This window comes from Fukomys damarensis, unplaced genomic scaffold (assembly GCF_012274545.1).
Source record: "Fukomys damarensis isolate Sample0158 unplaced genomic scaffold, DMR_v1.0_HiC HiC_scaffold_17, whole genome shotgun sequence".
NCBI lineage: Eukaryota > Metazoa > Chordata > Mammalia > Rodentia > Bathyergidae > Fukomys > Fukomys damarensis.
Genome location: NW_022900929.1, coordinates 34,401,567 through 34,422,655, shown reverse-complemented (window position 1 = coordinate 34,422,655; position 21,089 = coordinate 34,401,567). Strand labels below are relative to the sequence as shown.

Sequence of the window (21,089 nt, the reverse complement as noted above, 5' to 3'; positions counted from 1 at the left end):
TGGGGCCAGTGGGAACCCAGGAGTGTGCTACAGGAGGTGCAACTGGGAGGCACGGCAAGAGGAAGGGTGCTTTGAGCCAGCCAGGGGCTCCACCCTTGCCATACGGCACCTTTGGGTGCATCTGAAGCAGGCCTGCGTCTCCTGGAACTTTGTCTCCAGTCTCTGAAGTGCCCACCCCATGGTCCCTCTGGTCCTGGCTTCTCACCTGTTGCAGGTGGGGCTGAAGCCTCCCCACAGTCTCTGTCTCCAGCTAAATGTCCCAGATGGAGCCTCTTACTGAAAGGATGCAGGGGCAGCCCCTCCTGGCTTCTCCCTCCTTTTAAGAGACCCAGGCGATCCACACTTTACTCCTGCGATGCCTGGCACAGGCACCGGAAGGGTGCCAGGCTGTCATTAGTTTATTATTTTTTAGTATATTGCTGCCAAAGTGAGCACTGTCATTGGTTTATCGATCAGTAGACTGTGTCTTCTTGGGTTTCCCAGTTCTAACTAAATAAGATTACAGAAAAAAAAAAAGGAATGGTGTTCTAATTCTAATTTGTTACTTTTCTTATTTCTATATTTAATGCAGTAATTGGAATTCTTCTGTAAGAGTTGTCCAACTGGATTTGTATTTTTTGTTGTAATAAGATATTCAAGGTGGTACACAGAATTTAAAGATGTAAACCCTGTTAAAATGATTCTAAATACTAGTATCAAAGAAAACTAAGTTACTAACTTGCCTTGGGAAATACGAGTTTAAGAAGGAAAAATAGTTCTTACGATTTATAGAATTGAGTGGGTTTCCGTTCTAACTAAATAAGATTACAGAAAAAAAAAAAGGAATGGTGTTCTAATTCTAATTTGTTACTTTTCTTATTTCTATATTTAATGCAGTAATTGGAATTCTTCTGTAAGAGTTGTCCAACTGGATTTGTATTTTTTGTTGTAATAAGATATTCAAGGTGGTACACAGAATTTAAAGATGTAAACCCTGTTAAAATGATTCTAAATACTAGTATCAAAGAAAACTAAGTTACTAACTTGCCTTGGGAAATACGAGTTTAAGAAGGAAAAATAGTTCTTACGATTTATAGAATTGTTTTGATTTTTGACTTAATATTGACTTCAGAATGAAATTTAAATTTTTATTTTATTTTTAGTTATTTATTATTATTATTTTTTGGTACTGGGGATTGAACTCAGGACCTGGCGCTTGTGAGGCAGGTGGCAGAACTATTGAGCTAAATCCCCAGCCCTGAAATTTAAATTAAAAAAAAATTTACATATGGACTTTTAAAAAGTGTCTAAATTTATATTACTTTGGGGATGATTTTTTAAAAAATGTTGAATAAAATTAATCAGACCTAACATGATTAAAAATTTTAAAAAAGAGGGTTGGGGGTTTAGCTCAGTGGTTCTGCTGCCTGCCTCGCAAGCACAAGGACCTGAGTTCGATTCCCTGGTACCAAAAAAAAATTTTTTTTAAAGGAAAAAAAAATAGAAGCACTCTGTATTAATTGCGTTGGTTAAATCCTGACATGCTCTTAACTTAGGCCCTTGTTTACTTAGCTACACCTCAGCGGTTCTGTCCTAAAAATGTTATCCTGCTACATCCCACGGAGAACCTAGGCAGAAAATGCTGTCCTTATCTTTACGCTATTTATCCTGGACACCCAGGCAGCAGCTGTGACAGGATGGCAGGTGACAGGGCAGGGAGAGGCAGCTCCCCCAGCGCGCTGAACCTGGCTCTGCGGGGTTGGGAGGAGCCTTTTGGTGGACGCCGGGCTCCGTGCTCCTGCGAGAATCCAGCAGGCGGAGCCCCAGGCCCAGAGCCAGTGATGCGGTGGCTGCGTCCCACAAGGTCCGGAAGGGGAGGAGCCCGGCCCCAGAGAGATGAATGCAGAGCCGATGCATAGGTTTGGAGTCTGGGAAGAACGAGTCCGTCTCGTGGCTGGGCCGAAGCAGGCGGGACCTGGGGACAGTGGTGACGGCTGGCGCTGGGAGCTTGGGAGCCTGAGGGCATTTCTGAGCGCAGCCCGTAAGGCACCAGCAAGGCACGGCCTTACTCACTGGTTGTGCTCCCTCCCCACACTCAGGACGGAGATCTGCACTTGGGGTGCACGCTCGATTTGCAGATTCCCTTTGGGATGGGCAGACCACTGTGCCAGACATATGGGCCCTCCTCCCCCAACACGGGCACACTGGGAGGGCCGCTCTGACACCAGTGTGGCCCAGGAAGGGCGGCTGGAGCTCTGGACAGACTCCAGGGTGTGTTGGTCCTCACTTGGTCACCAGCCCTCGATTTCCCTTTCCTGTGAACTTTTCATAGTATAACAGAAAATACTGAAGAAGTGGGCACTTTCTTTCTTTTTTGTTTCCTAAGAACATCGCCAGGGTCCCAGCCGGGAAGGGGCTTAGCTGCTGATGCTTCTCTTACCAGAGGTGGTGGGGTTGGATGGGGAGACCACACACTGCTCCAAGGAGTTCCTTCTATGGACAAACCCTAGCCCTGGCCCACTGCTCTTCAAACAGTCTCCTTCCTAGGCCTTTGTGCGGACGCAATCTGTCCATACCCACATACATACACACTGACACGTTTTAGAAATACAGATTCAGGGTTGAGGGGTAGCTCAGTAGCACAACACTTGCCTAGTATGTGCAAGGCCCTGGTTTATCCCTAGCACTGAAAAAAAAAACCCAAAACTAGAAACCAAAAAGCAAAACAACTAATAAAAAAGCAAGCCATACTCGTATGAAGAATATATGTGTATATAATTATGTTCATATATGACACCTGAGCACAGTGAAAGAAGCAAGACAGTTCTGAAGGGACAGGGGACTCCCGCTGGCATCTCCACTTCTGGAAAACCGTTTCTCTCCTCAAGCTGCCCCCGGTGGCCACCACCTCTGCACACCAAAGTGTCTCTCACCTTCCCAGAACTACCTGCCCATATCAAAGTACTCAAATCACAAACATTCCCCCTGCATGTCTGATTAATTTAAAAGTGCTCATTCAGATTAAAAGCTACATTGTGCAAGTTCTTCTCTTAAAATTAAAGGAAGCTGAAGAATGCAAGGGCTGGCATCTGGATAAATTCTTCCCCAAAATCGGAATTCTCTTTTATTTATCTAAGACAGGCTCTCGCTGTGTAGTTCAGGCTGGCCTTGAACTCGCAACAATCTGTCCTGCCTCAGCCTCCTGAGTACTGGGATTACAGGCATGCACCACCATGCCTGGCTAAATATTTTTTTCTTAGATGCATAGTTTTGACCCTGGTGTCACCAGAGGCAGGCAAAACGGGAAACAAGGGTGAAAATGTGGCTTTTGGAAGGCTGAGTGAGACTTGTCTGATTTCACTCATTTCTGGCACTGACGAAACCCAGGCCACTCAGACTTTGCTGCTCCGTGAATCTCTCCCATTGCATAAATAACAGTAAGAGGCACCTGCTGCCCTCTCCCTCAGAGCAAGGAGGGCAGAGATGCAAGTGGCCCCACCTGACCTAGGAGTATGAGCAAGTGGCCCAGGTAAACCTGAGGATTTGGGAAACACACCCAAGAGCCAGTGGCCAAGTCCTGCCTCAAGATGGCATTCATGAGCAAGCCACATGGCTTTGAAGAAAGGGGTTTATATAAAACATGTCTGTGTACAGCCTTTTATAAAGAAAAACAAGTGGGCATAATAAAAGTGCCTATTTTTCTACAAAACAGTGTCTAACTCATAGAATCATCTCTCCTTGTATATTCTCGACACTGCACACACCAAGGCATGGTTCTGCTGAGTTCAAGTCCCACCCAGGAGCCTTAGGGGATGGAGACTACACTAAATAATGAGAGAAAGTCTCCCCTCAGTGTGGTTTAAGCCTGATAAATAGATTTGCTATAATCTACTGGACAAACTGGTAAGAAAAGCTAATTGTCAGACTTCAAAATGACTTGAAATGACAACTAGAGGTCTTGGCGGGGGTGCACAGAGGCTGTGAGATCCAAATCCCTTATCAAGTACATCTTTGCCAGGAGCACCCAGGAAGGAGGCCTGGCAGGGGCGGGCACTGGGGCCTGGGACTGACGTGCCCCACTTACCTAGGAGAGGGGCACAGCAGACAAACCTGGGCCTTCTCTTTGGTAAATAGTCTGGAGGGAGTGGGAACCTTCTGCTTTTTTCTCTCCCCTAAATATAGCAGGAAACACAAGGAACAAAATAAATAAGATCATCTTTGCTGCCTCTTGGTGCTCTCTGAGGGACACACAGTGCTGAGACACTGTTCCCAATGACAAAGAACCCAGTATGGCCCCACACATTCATCTGCCCCGGGCAAGGCCCCCAGCCCTCTCTCCAGGCCCAGAAGCCCACCAAGCCCACCTGTAGACATGCAATCTTCCAGGCTTCTGGGTGCTCTGGAATATTTCCCTTTCTTCTCAAACTTCCCATCTCCTTATCCATTTCCCCTCACCCTAATATTTTAATTGAAACTCAGAATTTTAGAGGTGAAAGGACCTCCTCTGGTGTCCAGAGTCTGGCCTGATCATCCCACAGATGGGGAAACTGAGGCACAGAGTGGGCAGTGCTCTCCCTGAGGCTGTTCAGCAGACCGTGGCAGAGCAGGCCTCAGGTGCAGGTCCCCCGGTGCCCACCCACTGCCCTGCCCGCCTTCTCTGTTCTGCGGTGATCTCTAGTCAGCCTTCGGCAGGGACTTCCTATGCGAGGGGGGCACGAGGTGGGAGGGCAGGCTGTTGGGAAGCTCGTAGCCGTCAAGCTTGATCTTGATGAGGTGCTTGGCCAGCGCAAACTCCTCCTCGTCCAGCATGCCGTCACAGTCACAGTCGGCCAGCTTCCAGATCTTGCCCAGCACGCTGTTGGGCAGCTTGGAGGTCACCATCTCCTTCTTGGCATTGACGCCTGTGATCTTGCCGTTGATGGGCGACAGGGTGTAGAAGAGCTCGTCGTAGATGGGCTTGTCTTTGGCCACAACCCACTCCTCCTCGTCGGCGCCCTCCTTGGCCCCCTCCCCATAGCCCTGGTTGAAGGGACCCTCGGTGGTGCCGTCGAAGGCGCCGCCCTGCACCATCTGCGTGGGCATGCTCATCTCCTCCTGCGTGATGAGGCTCATGAGCGATGAGATCTTGCTGGTCAGCATGTTGTCCACAGCCTCGATCAGTTTGGGCTTCAGCGAGTGGAATTTGGAGAAGTCATAGTTCTCAAGCTGTTCCTGCAGGAGGAGAAATGCAGACCTGGTGACGTGTTCTCTCTTCAGGAAGAAATAGGCAGGGCAGCTGGCAGGAGACAAACTCCCCCCACCCACCCTGTGCTCTTCCGTGGGGTCCCCACCTCCAAACCCACTGGATGCAGTGGTTTTTGGAGGGAGAAATTGCATGAATGCATTGTGTGTGGCCTTTTGTACTTAGAATTTTGAGAAAATCATTTTTTACCTGTCTCTCTTTTTGAATACTCTAGACATCACCACAGGCTTCCCCTGAGCCACACCTTTCCTAGGTAGGGAAGGATGGCACTATTCTCAGCCTTGTTTTACCAAGAGCCACACAATGTCCCTGACGGAGTCAAGGCCAGGGCCCACACCTCCTGGCTCTCCACTAATGCTTTGCTGGCTGGGACAGAGGGACTATATCTGGGAAAAAGTACTTAAGAACTCTGTTTTGGATCAGCTAAAAAGAAAGAAAGTAAAAGATACAACAACAAAAACTCTAACACAGTTTAGGGCACTAATCTCTTACGAATGAGCCCCAAATGCTGCTCCAGTAGAGAGAGACCCTTGTAGGATCAGCCCAACTGAGGCACAGCTGGGCCAGGAGCATGGGAATCTTACAGATACAGAGTAATAACAAACAGCCATCATTTCGTAAGTGCGGGCGTACATTTCCAGCCATTTACACACACACACACACACACACACACGCGCGCGCGCGCGCACACACACACTCTTTACTAATACCACAATGATACACAATCTGTATTTTAAAGAAATGTGTCAACTATCAGAGTAATAACAAACAGCCATCATTTCGTAAGTGCGGGCATACATTTCCAGCCATTTACACACACACACACACACACACACACACACACGCGCGCGCGCGCGCACACACACTCTTTACTAATACCACAATGATACACAATCTGTATTTTAAAGAAATGTGTCAACTGGGCATGGTAGCACAGGCCTTTAATCCCAGCATTGTGGGAGGCTGGGGGTAGAAGGATCAGAAGTTCAAGCCTAGCATGGGTAACTTAGTGATTTAGTGAGACCCTGTCTCAAAGTTTAAAAAGGTCTGGGGATATAGCTCAGTGTGAAGTCCCTGGGTTCAATCCCCAGTACTGGAAAAATAGTATCATATTGTCTATGATGGTTATTTTTTATATAATCTTATTCTTAGTAGCTCCATAACATTTAACCATCTAGAAGGGCCATTTCTCCTTCACCTTGTTCCCTGTAGTTAAGATGTAGGGGTTGTTGCCATGGAGATCCAAAACTGTGGTCCCTAGGATGTGTGGTAGGGGAGGAATTCCATGCTGACATTCACAAAGGCCACCCTGAGCTTCAGACTGTGGAGAGACACAGCTGGAAGCCAGCCAGCCTGGCATGTCTCTACAGAAGGCCTCCCACACTGCCATCAGGACCTGCGGAATTGGTATGAAACTCCAGGGCTGCCTGTGTCCTCCTCTGAGGAGTGGGGTAGAGCAGGCCTGCTCTGTGAAGGGAATTCTGGTTCCCCTGTCCTTCATCCTCACTAGCAGATTATTGTCACCAGCTTGTTAGCCTCAACCTTGGCATCAGGCAATAATGCCAGATTGTCAGCCAGGGGTTTGAAAAGAATGAGGAGAGGAGGAGGTGGAGGAGGAAGAGGAAGAGGAGGCAGCAGCCTACACAAAAATCCCAGTGCTGTTGGGTAAAGGCTGGGTCCCTGGCACATGAACACCCATCCCTCTTGCTCAGGAGCACGCCTGAGCTGCGAGCACATGAAGTCCTGTGTCTGGCCAGGTGGAAACGTGGGATGCCTACCCTAGTACTCAACCAGCTTACAGGGTCAGAGATTCTGATGGCACATGCTTGGGAAACTGACGGGGGAAGTGTACACAGATTTGCAGGGCTGGTCAGAGAACAGCTGCTACTCCTACTCTGCAGAGCACAAAGGATATAAACCCTACATGCCCGTCCCTGTGGTCTCCATCAGCCTGAGCTGTGGGAGGCCTGGCGTTCAAGTTAAACCATCATTGTCCAAAACAGAAGCCTTTTTATGGGATGACTGCACACTGGGGAGTTGGAGGACTAACCCATTAACAACTACCCACCAAGCCCAGGATCCATGGGATTGCTGCTTCCCAGGGCACAAAGCTCAGTTCCCAGCCCAGCCCCCGCTGGCTGGGCCACCATGGGCCTAGTCTTTCCTGGTCACCAGGAGTGGTGGTCAAGTGCACAGGAGGGCCAGGGCAGATGAGGGCTGTTCTGCTGCCCTCTGCTGTAGACATGCTGCCAGCTCATCAGTCAAGGGTCACACTGTCCTGGGAGGTGAGTCAGAGTAAAGGTGGCATCCCTAGGGCTCTTGTCATGCTGAGGTATTGCCACATATGTGCCAAAAGTCAGATGTCCTGCAGGAAGGGGGCAGGGCAGATGAAGGCAACCTGGGGAGCAACTGCGGAGCCTGTCCTACCACTGGGGAAGCCTCAAAATGCATGTTTAGCTCATTCAACAGCTGAGTCACCCTGACCAGACCGGTCCTGAGGGGCCTGGAGAATACTTAGAGCTGGTTTCCACAAGTTCTCCAGGTAAACCTGATGGGGTGAAGTTCATGACACAGTCATCTCTGAGTTTCTGTCCCTGCCTCTACACTGGACCCAGGTGAGATCACATGGAGGGTGTTAGATTCTCACCAGAGTCAGGACGGGAGCGGCCCTCACCTCACCATGCCCCCAGAGCTGAAGCACAAAGCACAGGGGACAGTGGGCACTCTGGATGGGCCACTGGCCCATCTCACACCACAGGATTCTCCGATGGCCCTGGATGGTACGGTCAGGACCCAGCTGGCTTCCCAAGGAGAAATCTTTCAGCTTCTAGGGTTATGATCGGGAAACCCCTGGTCGCTAAGCCCTTTGGGGTTCAGACCTGGGCTAAGGTCCAATAACTCACTTCACTGGAGCTGCCATCACATGGACATAAGTCACTAAGATGCGCTCAGCGTGTACTCCTTGAGCAGCCCTACATCCTGGATGCTGAGGAAGTTGGAGAACAGGACATGGGCCACTGGACTCATGGAGTCACAGCCTTCTGAGGGAGACAGACAGGAAATGATGTCATTGATTACTCCGAAGCACACAGCATTCACACTGTGGCAAGAAATGTGTGACCCAACAACAGACCCTGCTGCCCGAAGCCTCACTGCCAGTGTCACGATGTGAAGACTAAGTTATTTCTAGCCTCATTCGTTCATTTTGTTCATTGGTTTATTCCCAGGACTGAAAACAGTGTCCGGCTGTGGCAGGCTATTTCATTTCTTAGATGAAGGAAGAAGTGGACAGAAGTGACCAGGTGCTACGGGACCTGCTAGGGGACAGGGGCCTCTCAATACAGCCGGACCCTTCCTGTGCCCTCCTGCTCCAGAAATGAGGGTTCCCTCGCGTCTTTTCCCAGGGAACACCTCTCTGCCCTAGCTCTAGTGGCCTGGGTTCTATGACACCACCAGGCCCAGGCTAACTGCGTCAGAAGTAGCTCTGGTCCTGGAGTTGGCTCCCTACCCCTGGGCCTCAGGAGAAGCCTCTTCCTGTGGCTGGTACACGGTGACAACACAATCATGCTAAGGAGTCACAGAGGGCTCCATGAGGTCCATGCTGGGTATTTTCTCATGATCTTCATTTAAGTTGAGACACCAAGCTCCTATCCAACTGAAGTTCCCTCTACAAGACACAGGAAACAGCTTGATCATACTGACCAGAGCATCCGCCTGAGCCCAGGTGTAAAGAACTGTCCCCAGAACAGCCCCTTTCATCCTGTGCTTGCGTTGATCCAGAAAGCTCACATTACCAAATACTTCCTTTCGAACAAAACTCCTGCTGCCATCCCCACCTGCTGGCCCTCGCCTCTGCTAATGCTGTGGCCCCTATTCCTCCCCACAGCAGGGACCAGCAGGGACTTGAGGCCCAGATGTCCTGCTGCTTCGGTGACATCACCGAGGGCTTGGGGCAGCTGTGATGGAGACCTCAGGGCACAGTAGCTGTGCAGATGGCCTTTGTTTGGCCTGTGTAGTTTTTGAAAGTTTGAGTCAAAATTTGAAAGCCAGGTGCTTTTCCACACAAATCTAGATTCTCTTTGACCACGTAGGCCTGTATTCCCTCAGGGCAGTGACCCTGGCTGGACACTCTCCCCACCAGGGGCCCACAAGCTCCATGGCAGGGGCAGAACTGTGTCCTCTCTGTACAGACCCACATGCCCGTCAGATGACGTGGTCAGCAAGGGCCGGCAGCGCTCTTCTGCCTGGCCGGCTTTACTTGGTCACAATACTGGCAGGTGGCTGCAAGCACCTGAGCTGTTGTCACCTGCTTTACAGAAGAACAGTGGCTGAGTGTGGATGGATGCTCATCTGGATGAGAAGACAGTTGGTCCAGCTATGAGGACTGCCCCCAACCTGCAGCCAGTTGGCCGTCTTGGGAAAGCATGCTTATCCAGTGTCTCTGTGGGGCACCAGACACCTTGGGCACAGCAGGAGCTGAATGCAGCCCCGGCCCAGCTGAGCTGGGACCACCCAGAATCAACTTGAGAGAGGCTCTGAAATAAGGCCAAAAGCCAACAGTGCCAGCCTTTCTGCAGAATCCTTGCTGTGTCCTGCAAAGACCAGCCAGGTCCACAGAGCCCCACAGCCCTGACAAGGCCACCTGAGCACCAGCAGGCAGAGGAGGTCCCCCAATGTGACCTTGAGGCCATGCCCAGCTCTGATTCCCTCAAGGTGCAGGATTCTGAGGAACAGGTGTTACCTCAGCAGCAAAACCACTTCCTTGAGCACAGTCTGAGGGTTGCTCACTGATTTTCCACAGGAGGCACTGACCTTTCACTATGTGTCCTCTTTTCCTTACATGTTCTAGAAGGCAGGCAGTTTCAGCTTCATCTAGGGGAATACATTCTTACATTCTCCTTGATTCTAAACCGTGAGCCTTCCTGTGTCCCACCGTGTCTCCCTCCTGTCCTCTGAAATGTAGTGGGCTCCCAGTTACCTGCATTGCCTTGACCTCAGGGAAGTCCCCTGCAGAAATCTGGTATTCTCGCTGCAGCTGAAGGTAGATTTCTGGGAGCCTGACGATAAGTTCTCGCTTCTTGTTTTCCTTTCCAAACACATTTGGCATCTCCTTCTTCAGGTAGCTGATGATGTAGGCGTGTACCTGAAAGGGGATGTGAGGTGAAGATGTGCTATTCAGAACTGCTCCAGGGAAGGGACAAACAACACGGCATCTTACATGTGTCACAGAGCAGGTAGCCACACAGTGCTGTGGTCCTCAAACACAGGAAGGAGCAAGGACCAGGGAGCAGGCTATCAAGGGGACTGGGTGTACATCCAGAGCTCCTGGGTGCTGGGCAGGATGATGGGTCTGAGAACTGAGGTGGAGGGCAGGGGCCAGAGCCAGGGAGGAAGCCACAATCATTCAGGGAGAGCGGACAGAGAGAACACCACCACCAAGTGCTAGGGGCAAGAGGAGCCAGAAAGACTCTTGGAGGTGGAATGTGACAGGTAAGTGTCAGTGGGACAACAGACCAAGGGAAAAGGTGACATCGAAGTTGGCCTTGAAGAACAGACAGGATGTGCAGCCAAGGGGAGGAACGGACCATTCCAGGTGGAGGAAACAGCGTGGACCGTGGTGAGGTGCAGCATCTTTGGGACAATGTCATAGATGTGGTTTGGAAGGTGGGGAGAGTGAGCTGCATAGAGACTCTGCTCAGAGGGTGTTAGGAGCCAATATAGGATTTAGGCCAAGGCTCTGCTAACCCAGTGATGGTGCTGGGGCATCAGAGAGGGCAGAACAATGCTGATAGCAACCTGCATCCCAGGTGGGCTGTGAGGCTTGGCTGGGGACAGACTGGGCAATGTGGAATGGTACAGAGGCTGTCCCTTATCCTGAATCATCCTCTCTGGGCAGGACAACTGACCTGGGGAAATTTCATGAGTCCGGCTCAGTCCTGCCTCCGTGTGGTGACTCTGGGGCTGGGGTAGGGAGTAACACACAGGTGTGGGACAGACCTGAGTCAAGGCGAGCATCTAACCAGAAGACAGATGAGAAAGTTTCACCTGGTCCTGGGAGCAACAGGAAGTAAAACTGGATGCTGATAGCAATGGCTGATCTTCATGAAACCTGCCTAGTGAGCAAGGAGACGGGAATGCCACACCCCTCTGTGGGCAGTTCAGATGCCAACATCTCCACAGGTGGCACCAAAGCCATTTCTGCACCAGGTTAGTCACCTGGGACTACACTGTTGGCAGGAAGTCCCCCTGGGGAGGAATCTAGGTGCATGAGGGAGAAGCCCCAGAAACTGATCACCAGACTACGCTGGGCAGGAAGTCCCCCTGGGGAGGAATCTAGGTGCATGAGGGAGAAGCCCCAGAAACTGATCACCTGGAATGGCCTGGACTGTCACCTGAGGGGCAACACCCTGCTGCAGGGCTGTGTGGCCTGGTTTACCCCCTCCCTCAACATTTCTACTCTCCCACTCATTCCCAGTTCAGGACGAGATGAAATGTTTATCACAAAACTTTTCTGTGGGCCTCAAAAGTCAAGTAAATTACTAAAATAAGAAGGGATGAAAAATGGAGCAGAGATCACAAAAGAAAAATGACAGTGTAGCTATGGAAAACCCTATTAAAGGGAATAGACCACCACAATCTTGTGGGAGAACAGAAATTAAATAAAGGGGAGAGGGCCTGGGATTTAGCTCAATGGTGCCGCCGCCTGCCTCACAAGTGCAAGGTCCCGAGTTCGATCCCGGTATCCAAAATAATAAATAAATAGAATAAAAGGGATAAGTGGATATGTTCTCCAGCTCAGCCAAGGGCCTCTGTGGATGGGAACACACTGGACAAAGCCAGAAATGTTTGCTAAGCTGAGAGGCACATGATGCAAGCAGATGTAGCAGGGACAAGGCTAACTCTTCTATCTTCGCAAAGCCCATCCCAGCATACACACAGGGCTGCTGGTGACTAAGTGCTGAAAGCACAGAACTAGAGAGATGGTTCCAAATCTTTCCATCAATTGCATCCTTGTTTCTTTTTCTTTTCTTTTTTAAATAGAGAAGCCCAATGTTTGGGAACCCTTTACTTAGAATCCTGGGCTATAATGACTGAGTCTTAAGAGCTAGTGCCTTGCCTCGGGTGGTGACTGCCTGGTGAGGAATGGGTGGGGCTGGGGGAGCCCCAGGGACCTGCAGGACTGCCACACTCCAGTGGGAAGATCCAGATGATCACCAGCTGCCGCTGCATTGTACTCTTGGCACAATCTTTCTGGAAACTGTGGCCTGGCCCAGGTCTGCCTAGCTCAAATCTGGGCAGGGAGGCTCCTAGCTGCCTGGCCTCCCACCACAAGACCTTCTTACTGAGAACCCTTCCCACCATTTCCAGAGGCCCCAAGGCCCTCTGAGACATTGCTCAGCTGTTCAGGGAAGGCTTCTGCTCCTTTCTCTGGCTCACTCTCACCCAGCCCCTGCCCCCTAGGCTGGGCACCTGATCCTGATCACAGGCCTGCCAGGACCTGTGTAACCTAGGCTGAACTCAGGTGATCTGTGCCTGCTACACCTCTCCACCTACTCTGACACCTCATGGCATTTGCCCGCTGATGACTGAGGCTGCTGGGTAACTGGGCTGCCCTTGGACAACTGGGCCTCCAGTGCCCCAACACACTCAGAGGCAGCTCTCGGACCAGGTGTTAGCTTCCCCCACCTGCCTGGTGCTACCTGGGTCATGACCCTCGGGGACCTACTCATACTGCTGTGAGCCCATTCCTACTTCCAGGAAGCCCACTGGTCGGTGTGGAAGCCCCTGTGGGCCTCCGGTGAATGGCTGCCTTTCGACAATTGCCCAGGCTCAAATTTCATGTGGGAGCTCTGGCTTTAAAAAGTTGATTAAGTAAATTAGGGTCTTAAGAGTATTGGATATGGAAGGGACACTCTATCTAATTGAACTCCTAGTTCTAGGAATTTCATACACCTTCCTCAGGGTCACACAGACAGTTGGGAGGCATGGGGCTGTCACCCAAATGCCTTGTTCCCATCCTTACAGAATTATTTTCTGTGGGTATGAGTTAAAAACTTAGTGAAGATGGGGTTGAGGATATAGCTTGAGTGTAGAGCACTGGCCTAGCATGTGTGAGGCCCAGTATTTGACCCCCTAGCACTAAACAAAAATATTTCATTGAAGCTGTTTAAAATCTGGAATTCAAAAATGAACTATAACTCACAGAACAATAGTTCTGAAAATTGATTCAGGGTTTGACTTCTGATTGTTCCTCATTTGTGGGAATTTTAGAGAGGACGTTTACTCCCTTTGCCCACACACCAAGATGGCTACGTCATGGCATACAGACACAGGGCTGCCACACAGGAATGTGATGAGAGGCTGCGATCTTCCAGCAGGCAGCACCTTGTCACTTTCTAAAGACACTTGGTAAGCATGGGGGATGGGCTAAATGGCGCAGGTCCACGGGTGATGTCAAAGCTCACTGCTGCCCTTCTGTTCAGAGACACACAGACCTGAGGGCCACCTGGAGATGGCCCTGTGCAAGGAGGGGAGACAGCCCGAGACTGTCCTTTATGATAAAGAGAATTAATAAAGGGGGAGAAGGAAAGAAGAGTGTTCAGAAAGAGAAGGAGGAGGGTGGCGGCTGGGCCCTGGTGATGAAGAGCAGGCCCAGGCCAGTCAGCACTCTGGACACTGAGGCCGTCACAGGCCTCACCTCACCTCACCTCACCCAAACATTGGAATGCTTATCTCACACAGTTATTACGAGGCTCTGCTCAGAAATGATGCCCTGAAATGAGCCTGGTCTACTAGAAAGGGAAAGGTAAGTGTTACTTGTTATGAACTACTAGCCTAAGGCTAATAGCTGGAGGAGCACAGCTGCCAGAGAAGGCTCTGGTTCTTTACAGAGGAACCAACACATTCTGTTTGAACAGTAACACAGTGAAATTGGGTTCCAAGTGCCTAATTCACAAGGGAATGACACTGACCTCTGCGCATTTGAACATTCTTGTTTTGCTATTCATCCTTTTTCTTGTATAAAATTGGAAAAGCCCCAAATCACCTAATAGTGATGCCTGAGGTTAAATCCAATGGCTCAAAATGACCATTTTTCTCTAAGCTAATAACTCAGTGAGCAGAAAGCACTTTTTTTTTTTTGGTACTCGGGATTGAACTCGGGTCCTTGTGCTTGTGAGGCAGACGGCAGAACCACTGAGCTAAATCCCCAGCCCTCAGTGAGCAGAAAGGGATATCCCTCCTTTTAACTGGGTAAAGATTGATGTATAGTTCATATATCCTCCGATACAAATCTCATCATATGTGTCTAGTGCAGGGTGTGAGTGTGCATGGGCATGTGTGTCTCCAAACTGAGAAGCGTGTGCTAAGGAGACAGCCTGGCTCCAGTCACCTAGACTGAGAAGCAACACCTGGGCCCTAGAAGGGGCAGTTACCGGGTGGAACAGATTCCTCCATCAGCTGTGGCTCTCAGGTGGGAAGGCAGGTTAGATACCCTGCCGTTCATTTGCAGACTTAAAACATTGGTGGGGACCTGAAAAAAAATTTTTTTTTTGGTACCTGGGATTGAACTCCTAACCTTGCATTTGAAAAGCAGGTGGTAGAACCGCTGAGCTAAATCCCCAGCCTGGGACCTGAATTTTTATAAGACCGGCTAGAAACTTGTACAGAACACTTAAAATCAGGGCATCAGCACATTTAAGAGGTGGGCTTGTGATGACATGAACAATTCAGTTAATAGCCAGGTGTGGTGGTGTATGCTTGTAATCCCAGCACTCTGGGAGGCTGAGGCAGGAAGATCATTAAACTGGAGTCCAGCATGGCCAACTTAGCAACTTAATGAGGCCCTGCCTTAAAATAAAAAATTAAAAAAGGACTGGGGATATGGTTCAATGTGAAGACCCTGAGTCAATCCCCAGTATTGAAAAAAAATTCAGTAGAGCAGAGAGCACAAAGGTGAGCCCACCGGGTAGTAGGAGTGTGAGACTGGAAGAGACAGAGATGGCAGCTAATTGGTCCCTACTTGAGGAAGTGTTTGTCACTGTATTCAGACCAAAGCTGGCCCATATGGCTCTTGTGATTCACAACAGCCTTAAAGGGACTTAAGGGGGCTACTGAGGCATCTGAGGTCAACCTGCAGAGCGACAGGCTTCCATATATGGGCACAAACACTGCCATCTCCAGCAGCTCGGCTGCCGACTGGGCTATTTTTAAAGCATCAAGGTGGATAAACAATAAAGAGCTCACCCCACCCAGCACACAGCAATCCTCCCACGCTGAGCCCTGGTCTATCCCACGGGTCCAGAGTGCTTCACTTCTCCTCGGGAGCAGGGAAGACGGGCTCTGCAAGACCCATGTGACTGAGAGAAAAATGCATTTGGAAGACAAAACAATTCTACTGAACTACAGCGAACCCTCAAAATCACTGAGCTCTCCATTCTGTTCTCATTTTTCACTGGTTCCTTTCTCAAATACTACCTCATTTTTTGTTGAGTGAGGATCTCCAAGTGGGTGGGACATTTCCTAATCTTGGGTAATGTGTTTATTGAGGGTAAACTCACCTCCCTTTTTACTTTGGTCCATTTCTCCCATATGATGATTTTGATTTCCACAAGTCTGATTAGAGTTTTCTGAAGAAAACTCACTTACATTTGCAAACCCTCAATCAGGCTTTCCCCCACACCTCATTCTGAGCAACTCCCTGACAGGGAGTTTAGAGAGTGAAGTCTTCATGCAGGCTGACTGCCAACACCACAAGACCTGATCTCTGTGCCTTGCCAAGCCCACTCTGAGATTTTCTGGTTTTGAGACAGATAGTTGTAAAAAAACAAAAAAACAAAAAAACAAAACAAAACAGAAAAGACAGAGCCAGGTAGAGAGAGTGGTGAAGGCCTGTAATCCTTGCACTTGGGATGCTGAAGCAGGAGGATCGAGAGTTTGAGCCAAGTCTAGGCTACATAGCAAAATTAAGGCCAGCCTAGACAATAAAGCAAGACCCTACCCCCTTAAAAAAAAAAAAGAAGTCATTTAATTTTGGCAGTAGTACTTAGTTTTAGTATTATCACAGTATCATCTTTGTGACACCTTAATTAAAATGAGGACATGCTTGCTTTCTTTCATGGATTCTGCTTAATTACAGTGTTCTATAATCAGACTCAATTCAGGTCTGTCACTGCTTAGGTGACATCTGAAAAGTAGTCCTGTGCCTGTTTTCAAAATCTCAGATCAACAAACCTCTCAGCTGTATAGGGTTTCCGTGGGTGGAGGATTTTTTAGAACAGAATGACAGATTAGTAATGCAGAAGCAAGGATGTAAGGAAGGAGCTACTGCGATCTGCAAGCGGGTGTTTTCTGGACCTCGCAGTCTGATGGCCTGGACATGGAATGTATACAGGTATTTTGTGATCTGCAGGCTGTGAATATCAGGCATGTTACCCTGCCTTTACAAGTGTCAGGCCTGCATGTCTAAAATGAGGCTAAGGGTGCTGGACTCTGTGGTTACTGACAGAATCAAACAAAATAACACATGTAATACAAACTGGAGCACTACTGGCTTCAAAAGGAAAACTAGATCAAGAGGAGAAAGATTAATACACTAAAATGAAAGCCTGTAATCCCAGTGACCTGCAGGCTAAGAAGGAGGATTTTGAGTTTGTAGCCACCCTGGACTACACAGTGAGATTGTCTCAAAAAAAAAAAAAAAATCCTAAACTATTTTTAAAAAATAAAACACTCCAAAGGGAAAAGCTCAGGTGACTGCTTGTCCTTTGAAGCAAAAACAAGGTTCACAAATGAAGCCTAAAGCTGCAGGCAGAGGGCTAGGGGATAGCTCAGTGGCAGAGTGTGGTGCCCAGGATGTGCAAGGCCCTGGGTATGGTCCCCACTATAAAAGCCTGCAGATGGTCTAAAGTGAGTGCCACTAGTTAGTGACCAAATCTGTGCTCAATTCTGCTTCTCATGTAGCTGAGCTTGCTTCCTGTCTTGCTGATCAGCATGGCACTGGCCCCTGAGCAACTGGCACTGAGAAGCTAAAGCTAGAAGTACTGCGCCTCAAACATTTTTTTTCAAATATTTTTTCCTTTGTGAAAAGGAACAAGCCAGATACTATTCTTAGGAAGCAAAGAAATGCAAGCGATTTTCCTATAAGTAAGCTCAGCAAGTTTGACCACCCCCTTCCCCATCTGCACAAGGGTTTTCATTATTCACAGACAGCATAGAGAGCCATATTCTGTGCCTCTTGAAACATTAGCTGCACTGGCGCATCTGAAGGCAGATGCTCCAGGGTGGCAGGACCCCAGGGGTTATGGTACTTGGTACTTTGAACCTGCTCTTTGTTCCTTACTCAGTTATATGACCAAATACAGCTGCTTCTTGAGTCTCCAAGTCCTCAGCAATGACTGGCAAATTAAAAATGTCCATGGGCATTTAAAATTAGTGGCAAAAAAAGCTGAAAATTTGCAAAAGCTATGACATGAGTTATGGCTTTGGTTCTAAAGCAACATGAGCGGTTGCATATTCTGAAGTTAAACTAAAGGAGGGAGATACCACACGCCATGGGGGTCACTGAAGGGACAAAAAAGGCCCTAAGCATTGCCACTAAGCATTAGGCCCAGGAAGCTCAAGAAGGAGATAATTTGGGTGAACCACAGGCAAGCGGATTTACAAACCAGTTAGCATAACTGCCTTGCAGGACAGGAACAAAGTGGCTTGCAGTTCCAGAAAGAGAGGAAGCAGCTTGCACCAGGAAGAAAGGATAAAGAACAGTGACTCACACAAGAACTGTGTGACCTCAGCTTAGCTGAGTGACATGGGAGGAATTCATGTGCCTGTACCAGTTCAGGAGGTGAGCAGACAGAAAACAGGATGGAGGACCTAGGGATGGGGCGATGGCAGCCAGGGATGTATCTCTTTTGATACAGAAGAGATGCTACCATGGGTATGAAGATGGCTGCTAAGGAGAAAGGAGGAGAGGTTGGGGGGCTTGTGCTCTCCCGACTGTTACTCCTGGGGCAACTCTGCCTGCCTATCCCCAGTGGGCACCTCATCGCCCCTGTGGAGAACCCACAGTAAGTGTCTCAACTTCGACTGGCACACAACTCCCCACTCCTCCTCCCTGAGGCACTCCTCAGCCCTGCTCGCTGCTGAGTCCTCTTGGCTGAATGAGGCACAGAAGGCTGATCTCAGTGCTGGGGCCAGGCAAAAACCAGGAGAAGCTAGACTGACCTCACTTCCTGACCAAATCCCAGTGAGCCTAGAGAGGCGGCCTGTAGACTGGCATGAGCAGAAGGCTGGGCTGCTGGCCAGGCAGCTGATGTTCAGTTCCAGGCTTGTTGTCGTGAATGGACTCGGTAGAAAGCCCTCGGTCTACATTGCTTTGTAAATGGAGTCAGCACAGGCCTCTGGATCCCACACTTCACTGGTCCTCAGTCATCAGAATGCATCTCTTTTGACATGGGAGAGTTGACGTGCACACTCATAGGGTCACACAGGGACAGGTTTCCGAGGACTGGCCAGGTCTGTGACTCTGGAAATGCTTCCAGCATTGCAGGACAATGATTTCACTGTATACAGTGATTTCATGCACTGTATACAGATTCTGTGCACTGTATACAGGGTTCTAAAAAGCCCTGTTTTCCTTATACTTCCCCTTGGAGGAGTGGCATGCTTTTCTCTCTTCAGAGACAGGACTGACGGCTGCTTGAGGACTGCAGATTGCCGGCCATCCCACAGGGCACATATGCCAGGGCCTGCCAAGAGGCTGGGCTAGCACCAGAACATATGGCTGTGCAGCCACAGCACGGAAAGGAGACAGGTGTGTCCCTGAGCCAGCGTGTGCTCTGGGTCAGGCAGGCCGACTCCCTCCCAGGGCTCCTCTGTGATCAGGAGCTCACCTCGAGCCTTAGATGAGTGGCTCCTGGGGTGGCCTCTCAGCACCCAGGTGGTTCCCCCAGGCCACCTCCTAAGCACAGCTTCTAAGCAGCAACTGCCCTAAATGGCCCCACCTTGTGGGCCAGGGCCTCTGCCAAGCACTTTGTCATGGTGGTAAGGGTTCATACTGAACCCTCAGAAGCCTTCTATGAAGCTGTCCTCGCTGGCTCCAGTGTAAAACTGGAAAACAAGTTCTCAGGGGCCAAAGACCTTGGCCCAAGGTCACAAAGCAGGAAATGGAATGTACGGAGGACTCCCCATCTTACCCTGGCTCACATGCCATCCTTAGGCCTCTGGGATGGGGCACCCCCTGCCCAGGCGCTGACCTGGGAGTCACTGGCTTACCTTGGCCAGCCGGGCTCGCTTGATGAGGTCATTGAGTTTGCGCACTGCGGCTTTCTGGGGAAGACTCTGGATATCTCTAAAGAGATCCTGGGCCTCGGCCTCAAAGAGCCGGCGGTTGTCTGTGTTCTGCAGGGGCTGTGCCCAGAAGGAGCCGATATAGACCCGCAGCACTTCAGGAGTATTGATGACCTTGCCCAGGGACCACATGAGGGCCCCGTAGACCCGCATCAGCTGCTGTGTGTCCACTTGGTCGGCTTTGTTCAGCACCACACGGATCTTGTCATCCTGGCCCCGGAAAGCCTTGATGGCCTCTGAGAACTCATCTGAGATGTCCAGTTTGTGGGCATCAAAGAGCAGGATGATCCTGTCGACCCGCTCAGCAAACCACTGCAGGACCTGGCAGAAGTCATACCCTGGGTGGAGAGAAGACCATGTCAGTGTGTCCAACAGCTCTGGGGTACAAGGTTATGGGGGTGTTCAGGAAGTAATGTGGGCTCCATCAGCCGCTAAGGAGAAAGCCTCAGTTTGAAGTTGGAGGCAACAGAGGCCGCATGACCTGAAAAATCATTTAAATGGGGCTCCCTGGTTAATGCTGGGGATCTGGGGAGATCATTGGTGGAAAGGAGAAGGGAATAAAATGGGGCTCCCAGTCACTTGATCAAGCACTGCGATCCATCTAGTGCTTGTGAGTCTGATTAACCCAGGGCAGTCTTTTCATCAGGGATCAGTCTTTCCACAGCTCTGTGGAAGCACCAGTCATGGGGAAACGCTTACTCCTACCAGGGCCCCCTCTTCCAAAAGTCTCCGAGAGGAAAAAAAAAAAGACCCTGAAAACTACTTGGTGTCCCAAAGGGTACCCAGCAAGCACAGGAGAGGAGGAATTAGCCTGTCATAACCCACAATCATAGTGTTGAGGAAGTCAAAGGTTAGCCTGGTCAAAGCTGTGACTGATATTTATCATCTTATGGGCTATCTATAGCTCATGTGTTATAAATGTTTAAAAATGATGTCTCATAGCCATTCTGTGACATAGTTCTTTGCCAATTTCTTTTTTAAAAATAGGCCTACAACAAATTCCATTGAGCCCACTTTGGCAACCTACCAATATGCTCCAAACCAAGAAGCTAAATAAATGTTTTAGCCCAAGGTCAAGACTTTGAGGTCCTTTCCCAGGGAGGCAGATTCCCAGGAGTTGCAAATGAGACAGAGCCGGTCCCCCAAAGTTTATTTCATCTCAGACTGATTAGCTGTAGAAGCCCAGACTGAGGGGCTTTCTTGACCCCTTCTCCATTGGTGTTTCCCCTTTCTTCTCCACTCTGAAAACTTGCAAATGTATCAAAATCTAGAGAATAACATAATGAATGCTGATGGACCTAACCTGGTAATGGTAACAAATTTTGACCTAGTGCCTCCTTTACTTCAGATGCTTTTCGACAACAAGCCTAATTTAAGATTCAGATTAAAAGGGGCTGGGGATTTAGCTCAGTGACAAAAGACTTGTCTAGCAAGAGTGAGGCCCTGGGTTCAGTCCTCAGCACCAAAAAAAAAAAAAAAAAAAAAAAAAAAAAAAAAAAAAAAAAAAAAAAAGGCAAAAAGC

The 21,089-nt window shown here is 49.4% G+C and overlaps 2 protein-coding genes across 2 annotated transcripts in view; both read right to left on the bottom strand.

Annotated features, from left to right (window-relative positions):
- The window catches only part of Sptbn5 (spectrin beta, non-erythrocytic 5), a 36,961-nt gene extending 34,807 nt beyond the window's left edge, over positions 1-2,154 (bottom strand). The window contains 1 exon segment of the mRNA XM_033765289.1: positions 1,725-2,154. Coding sequence (XP_033621180.1) covers positions 1,725-2,154 — 430 coding nt within the window.
- Positions 2,155-3,175: 1,021 nt separating this feature from the next.
- The window catches only part of Ehd4 (EH domain containing 4), a gene marked incomplete at its 5' end in the record, with an annotated part of 79,302 nt that continues 61,388 nt past the window's right edge, over positions 3,176-21,089 (bottom strand). Inside the window, 3 exons of the mRNA XM_010625046.3 lie at positions 3,176-5,190; positions 10,200-10,364; positions 19,493-19,905. Of these exons, the coding sequence (XP_010623348.3) occupies positions 4,654-5,190; positions 10,200-10,364; positions 19,493-19,905 (1,115 nt within the window). The remainder of the gene's footprint in view (positions 5,191-10,199; positions 10,365-19,492; positions 19,906-21,089) is intronic.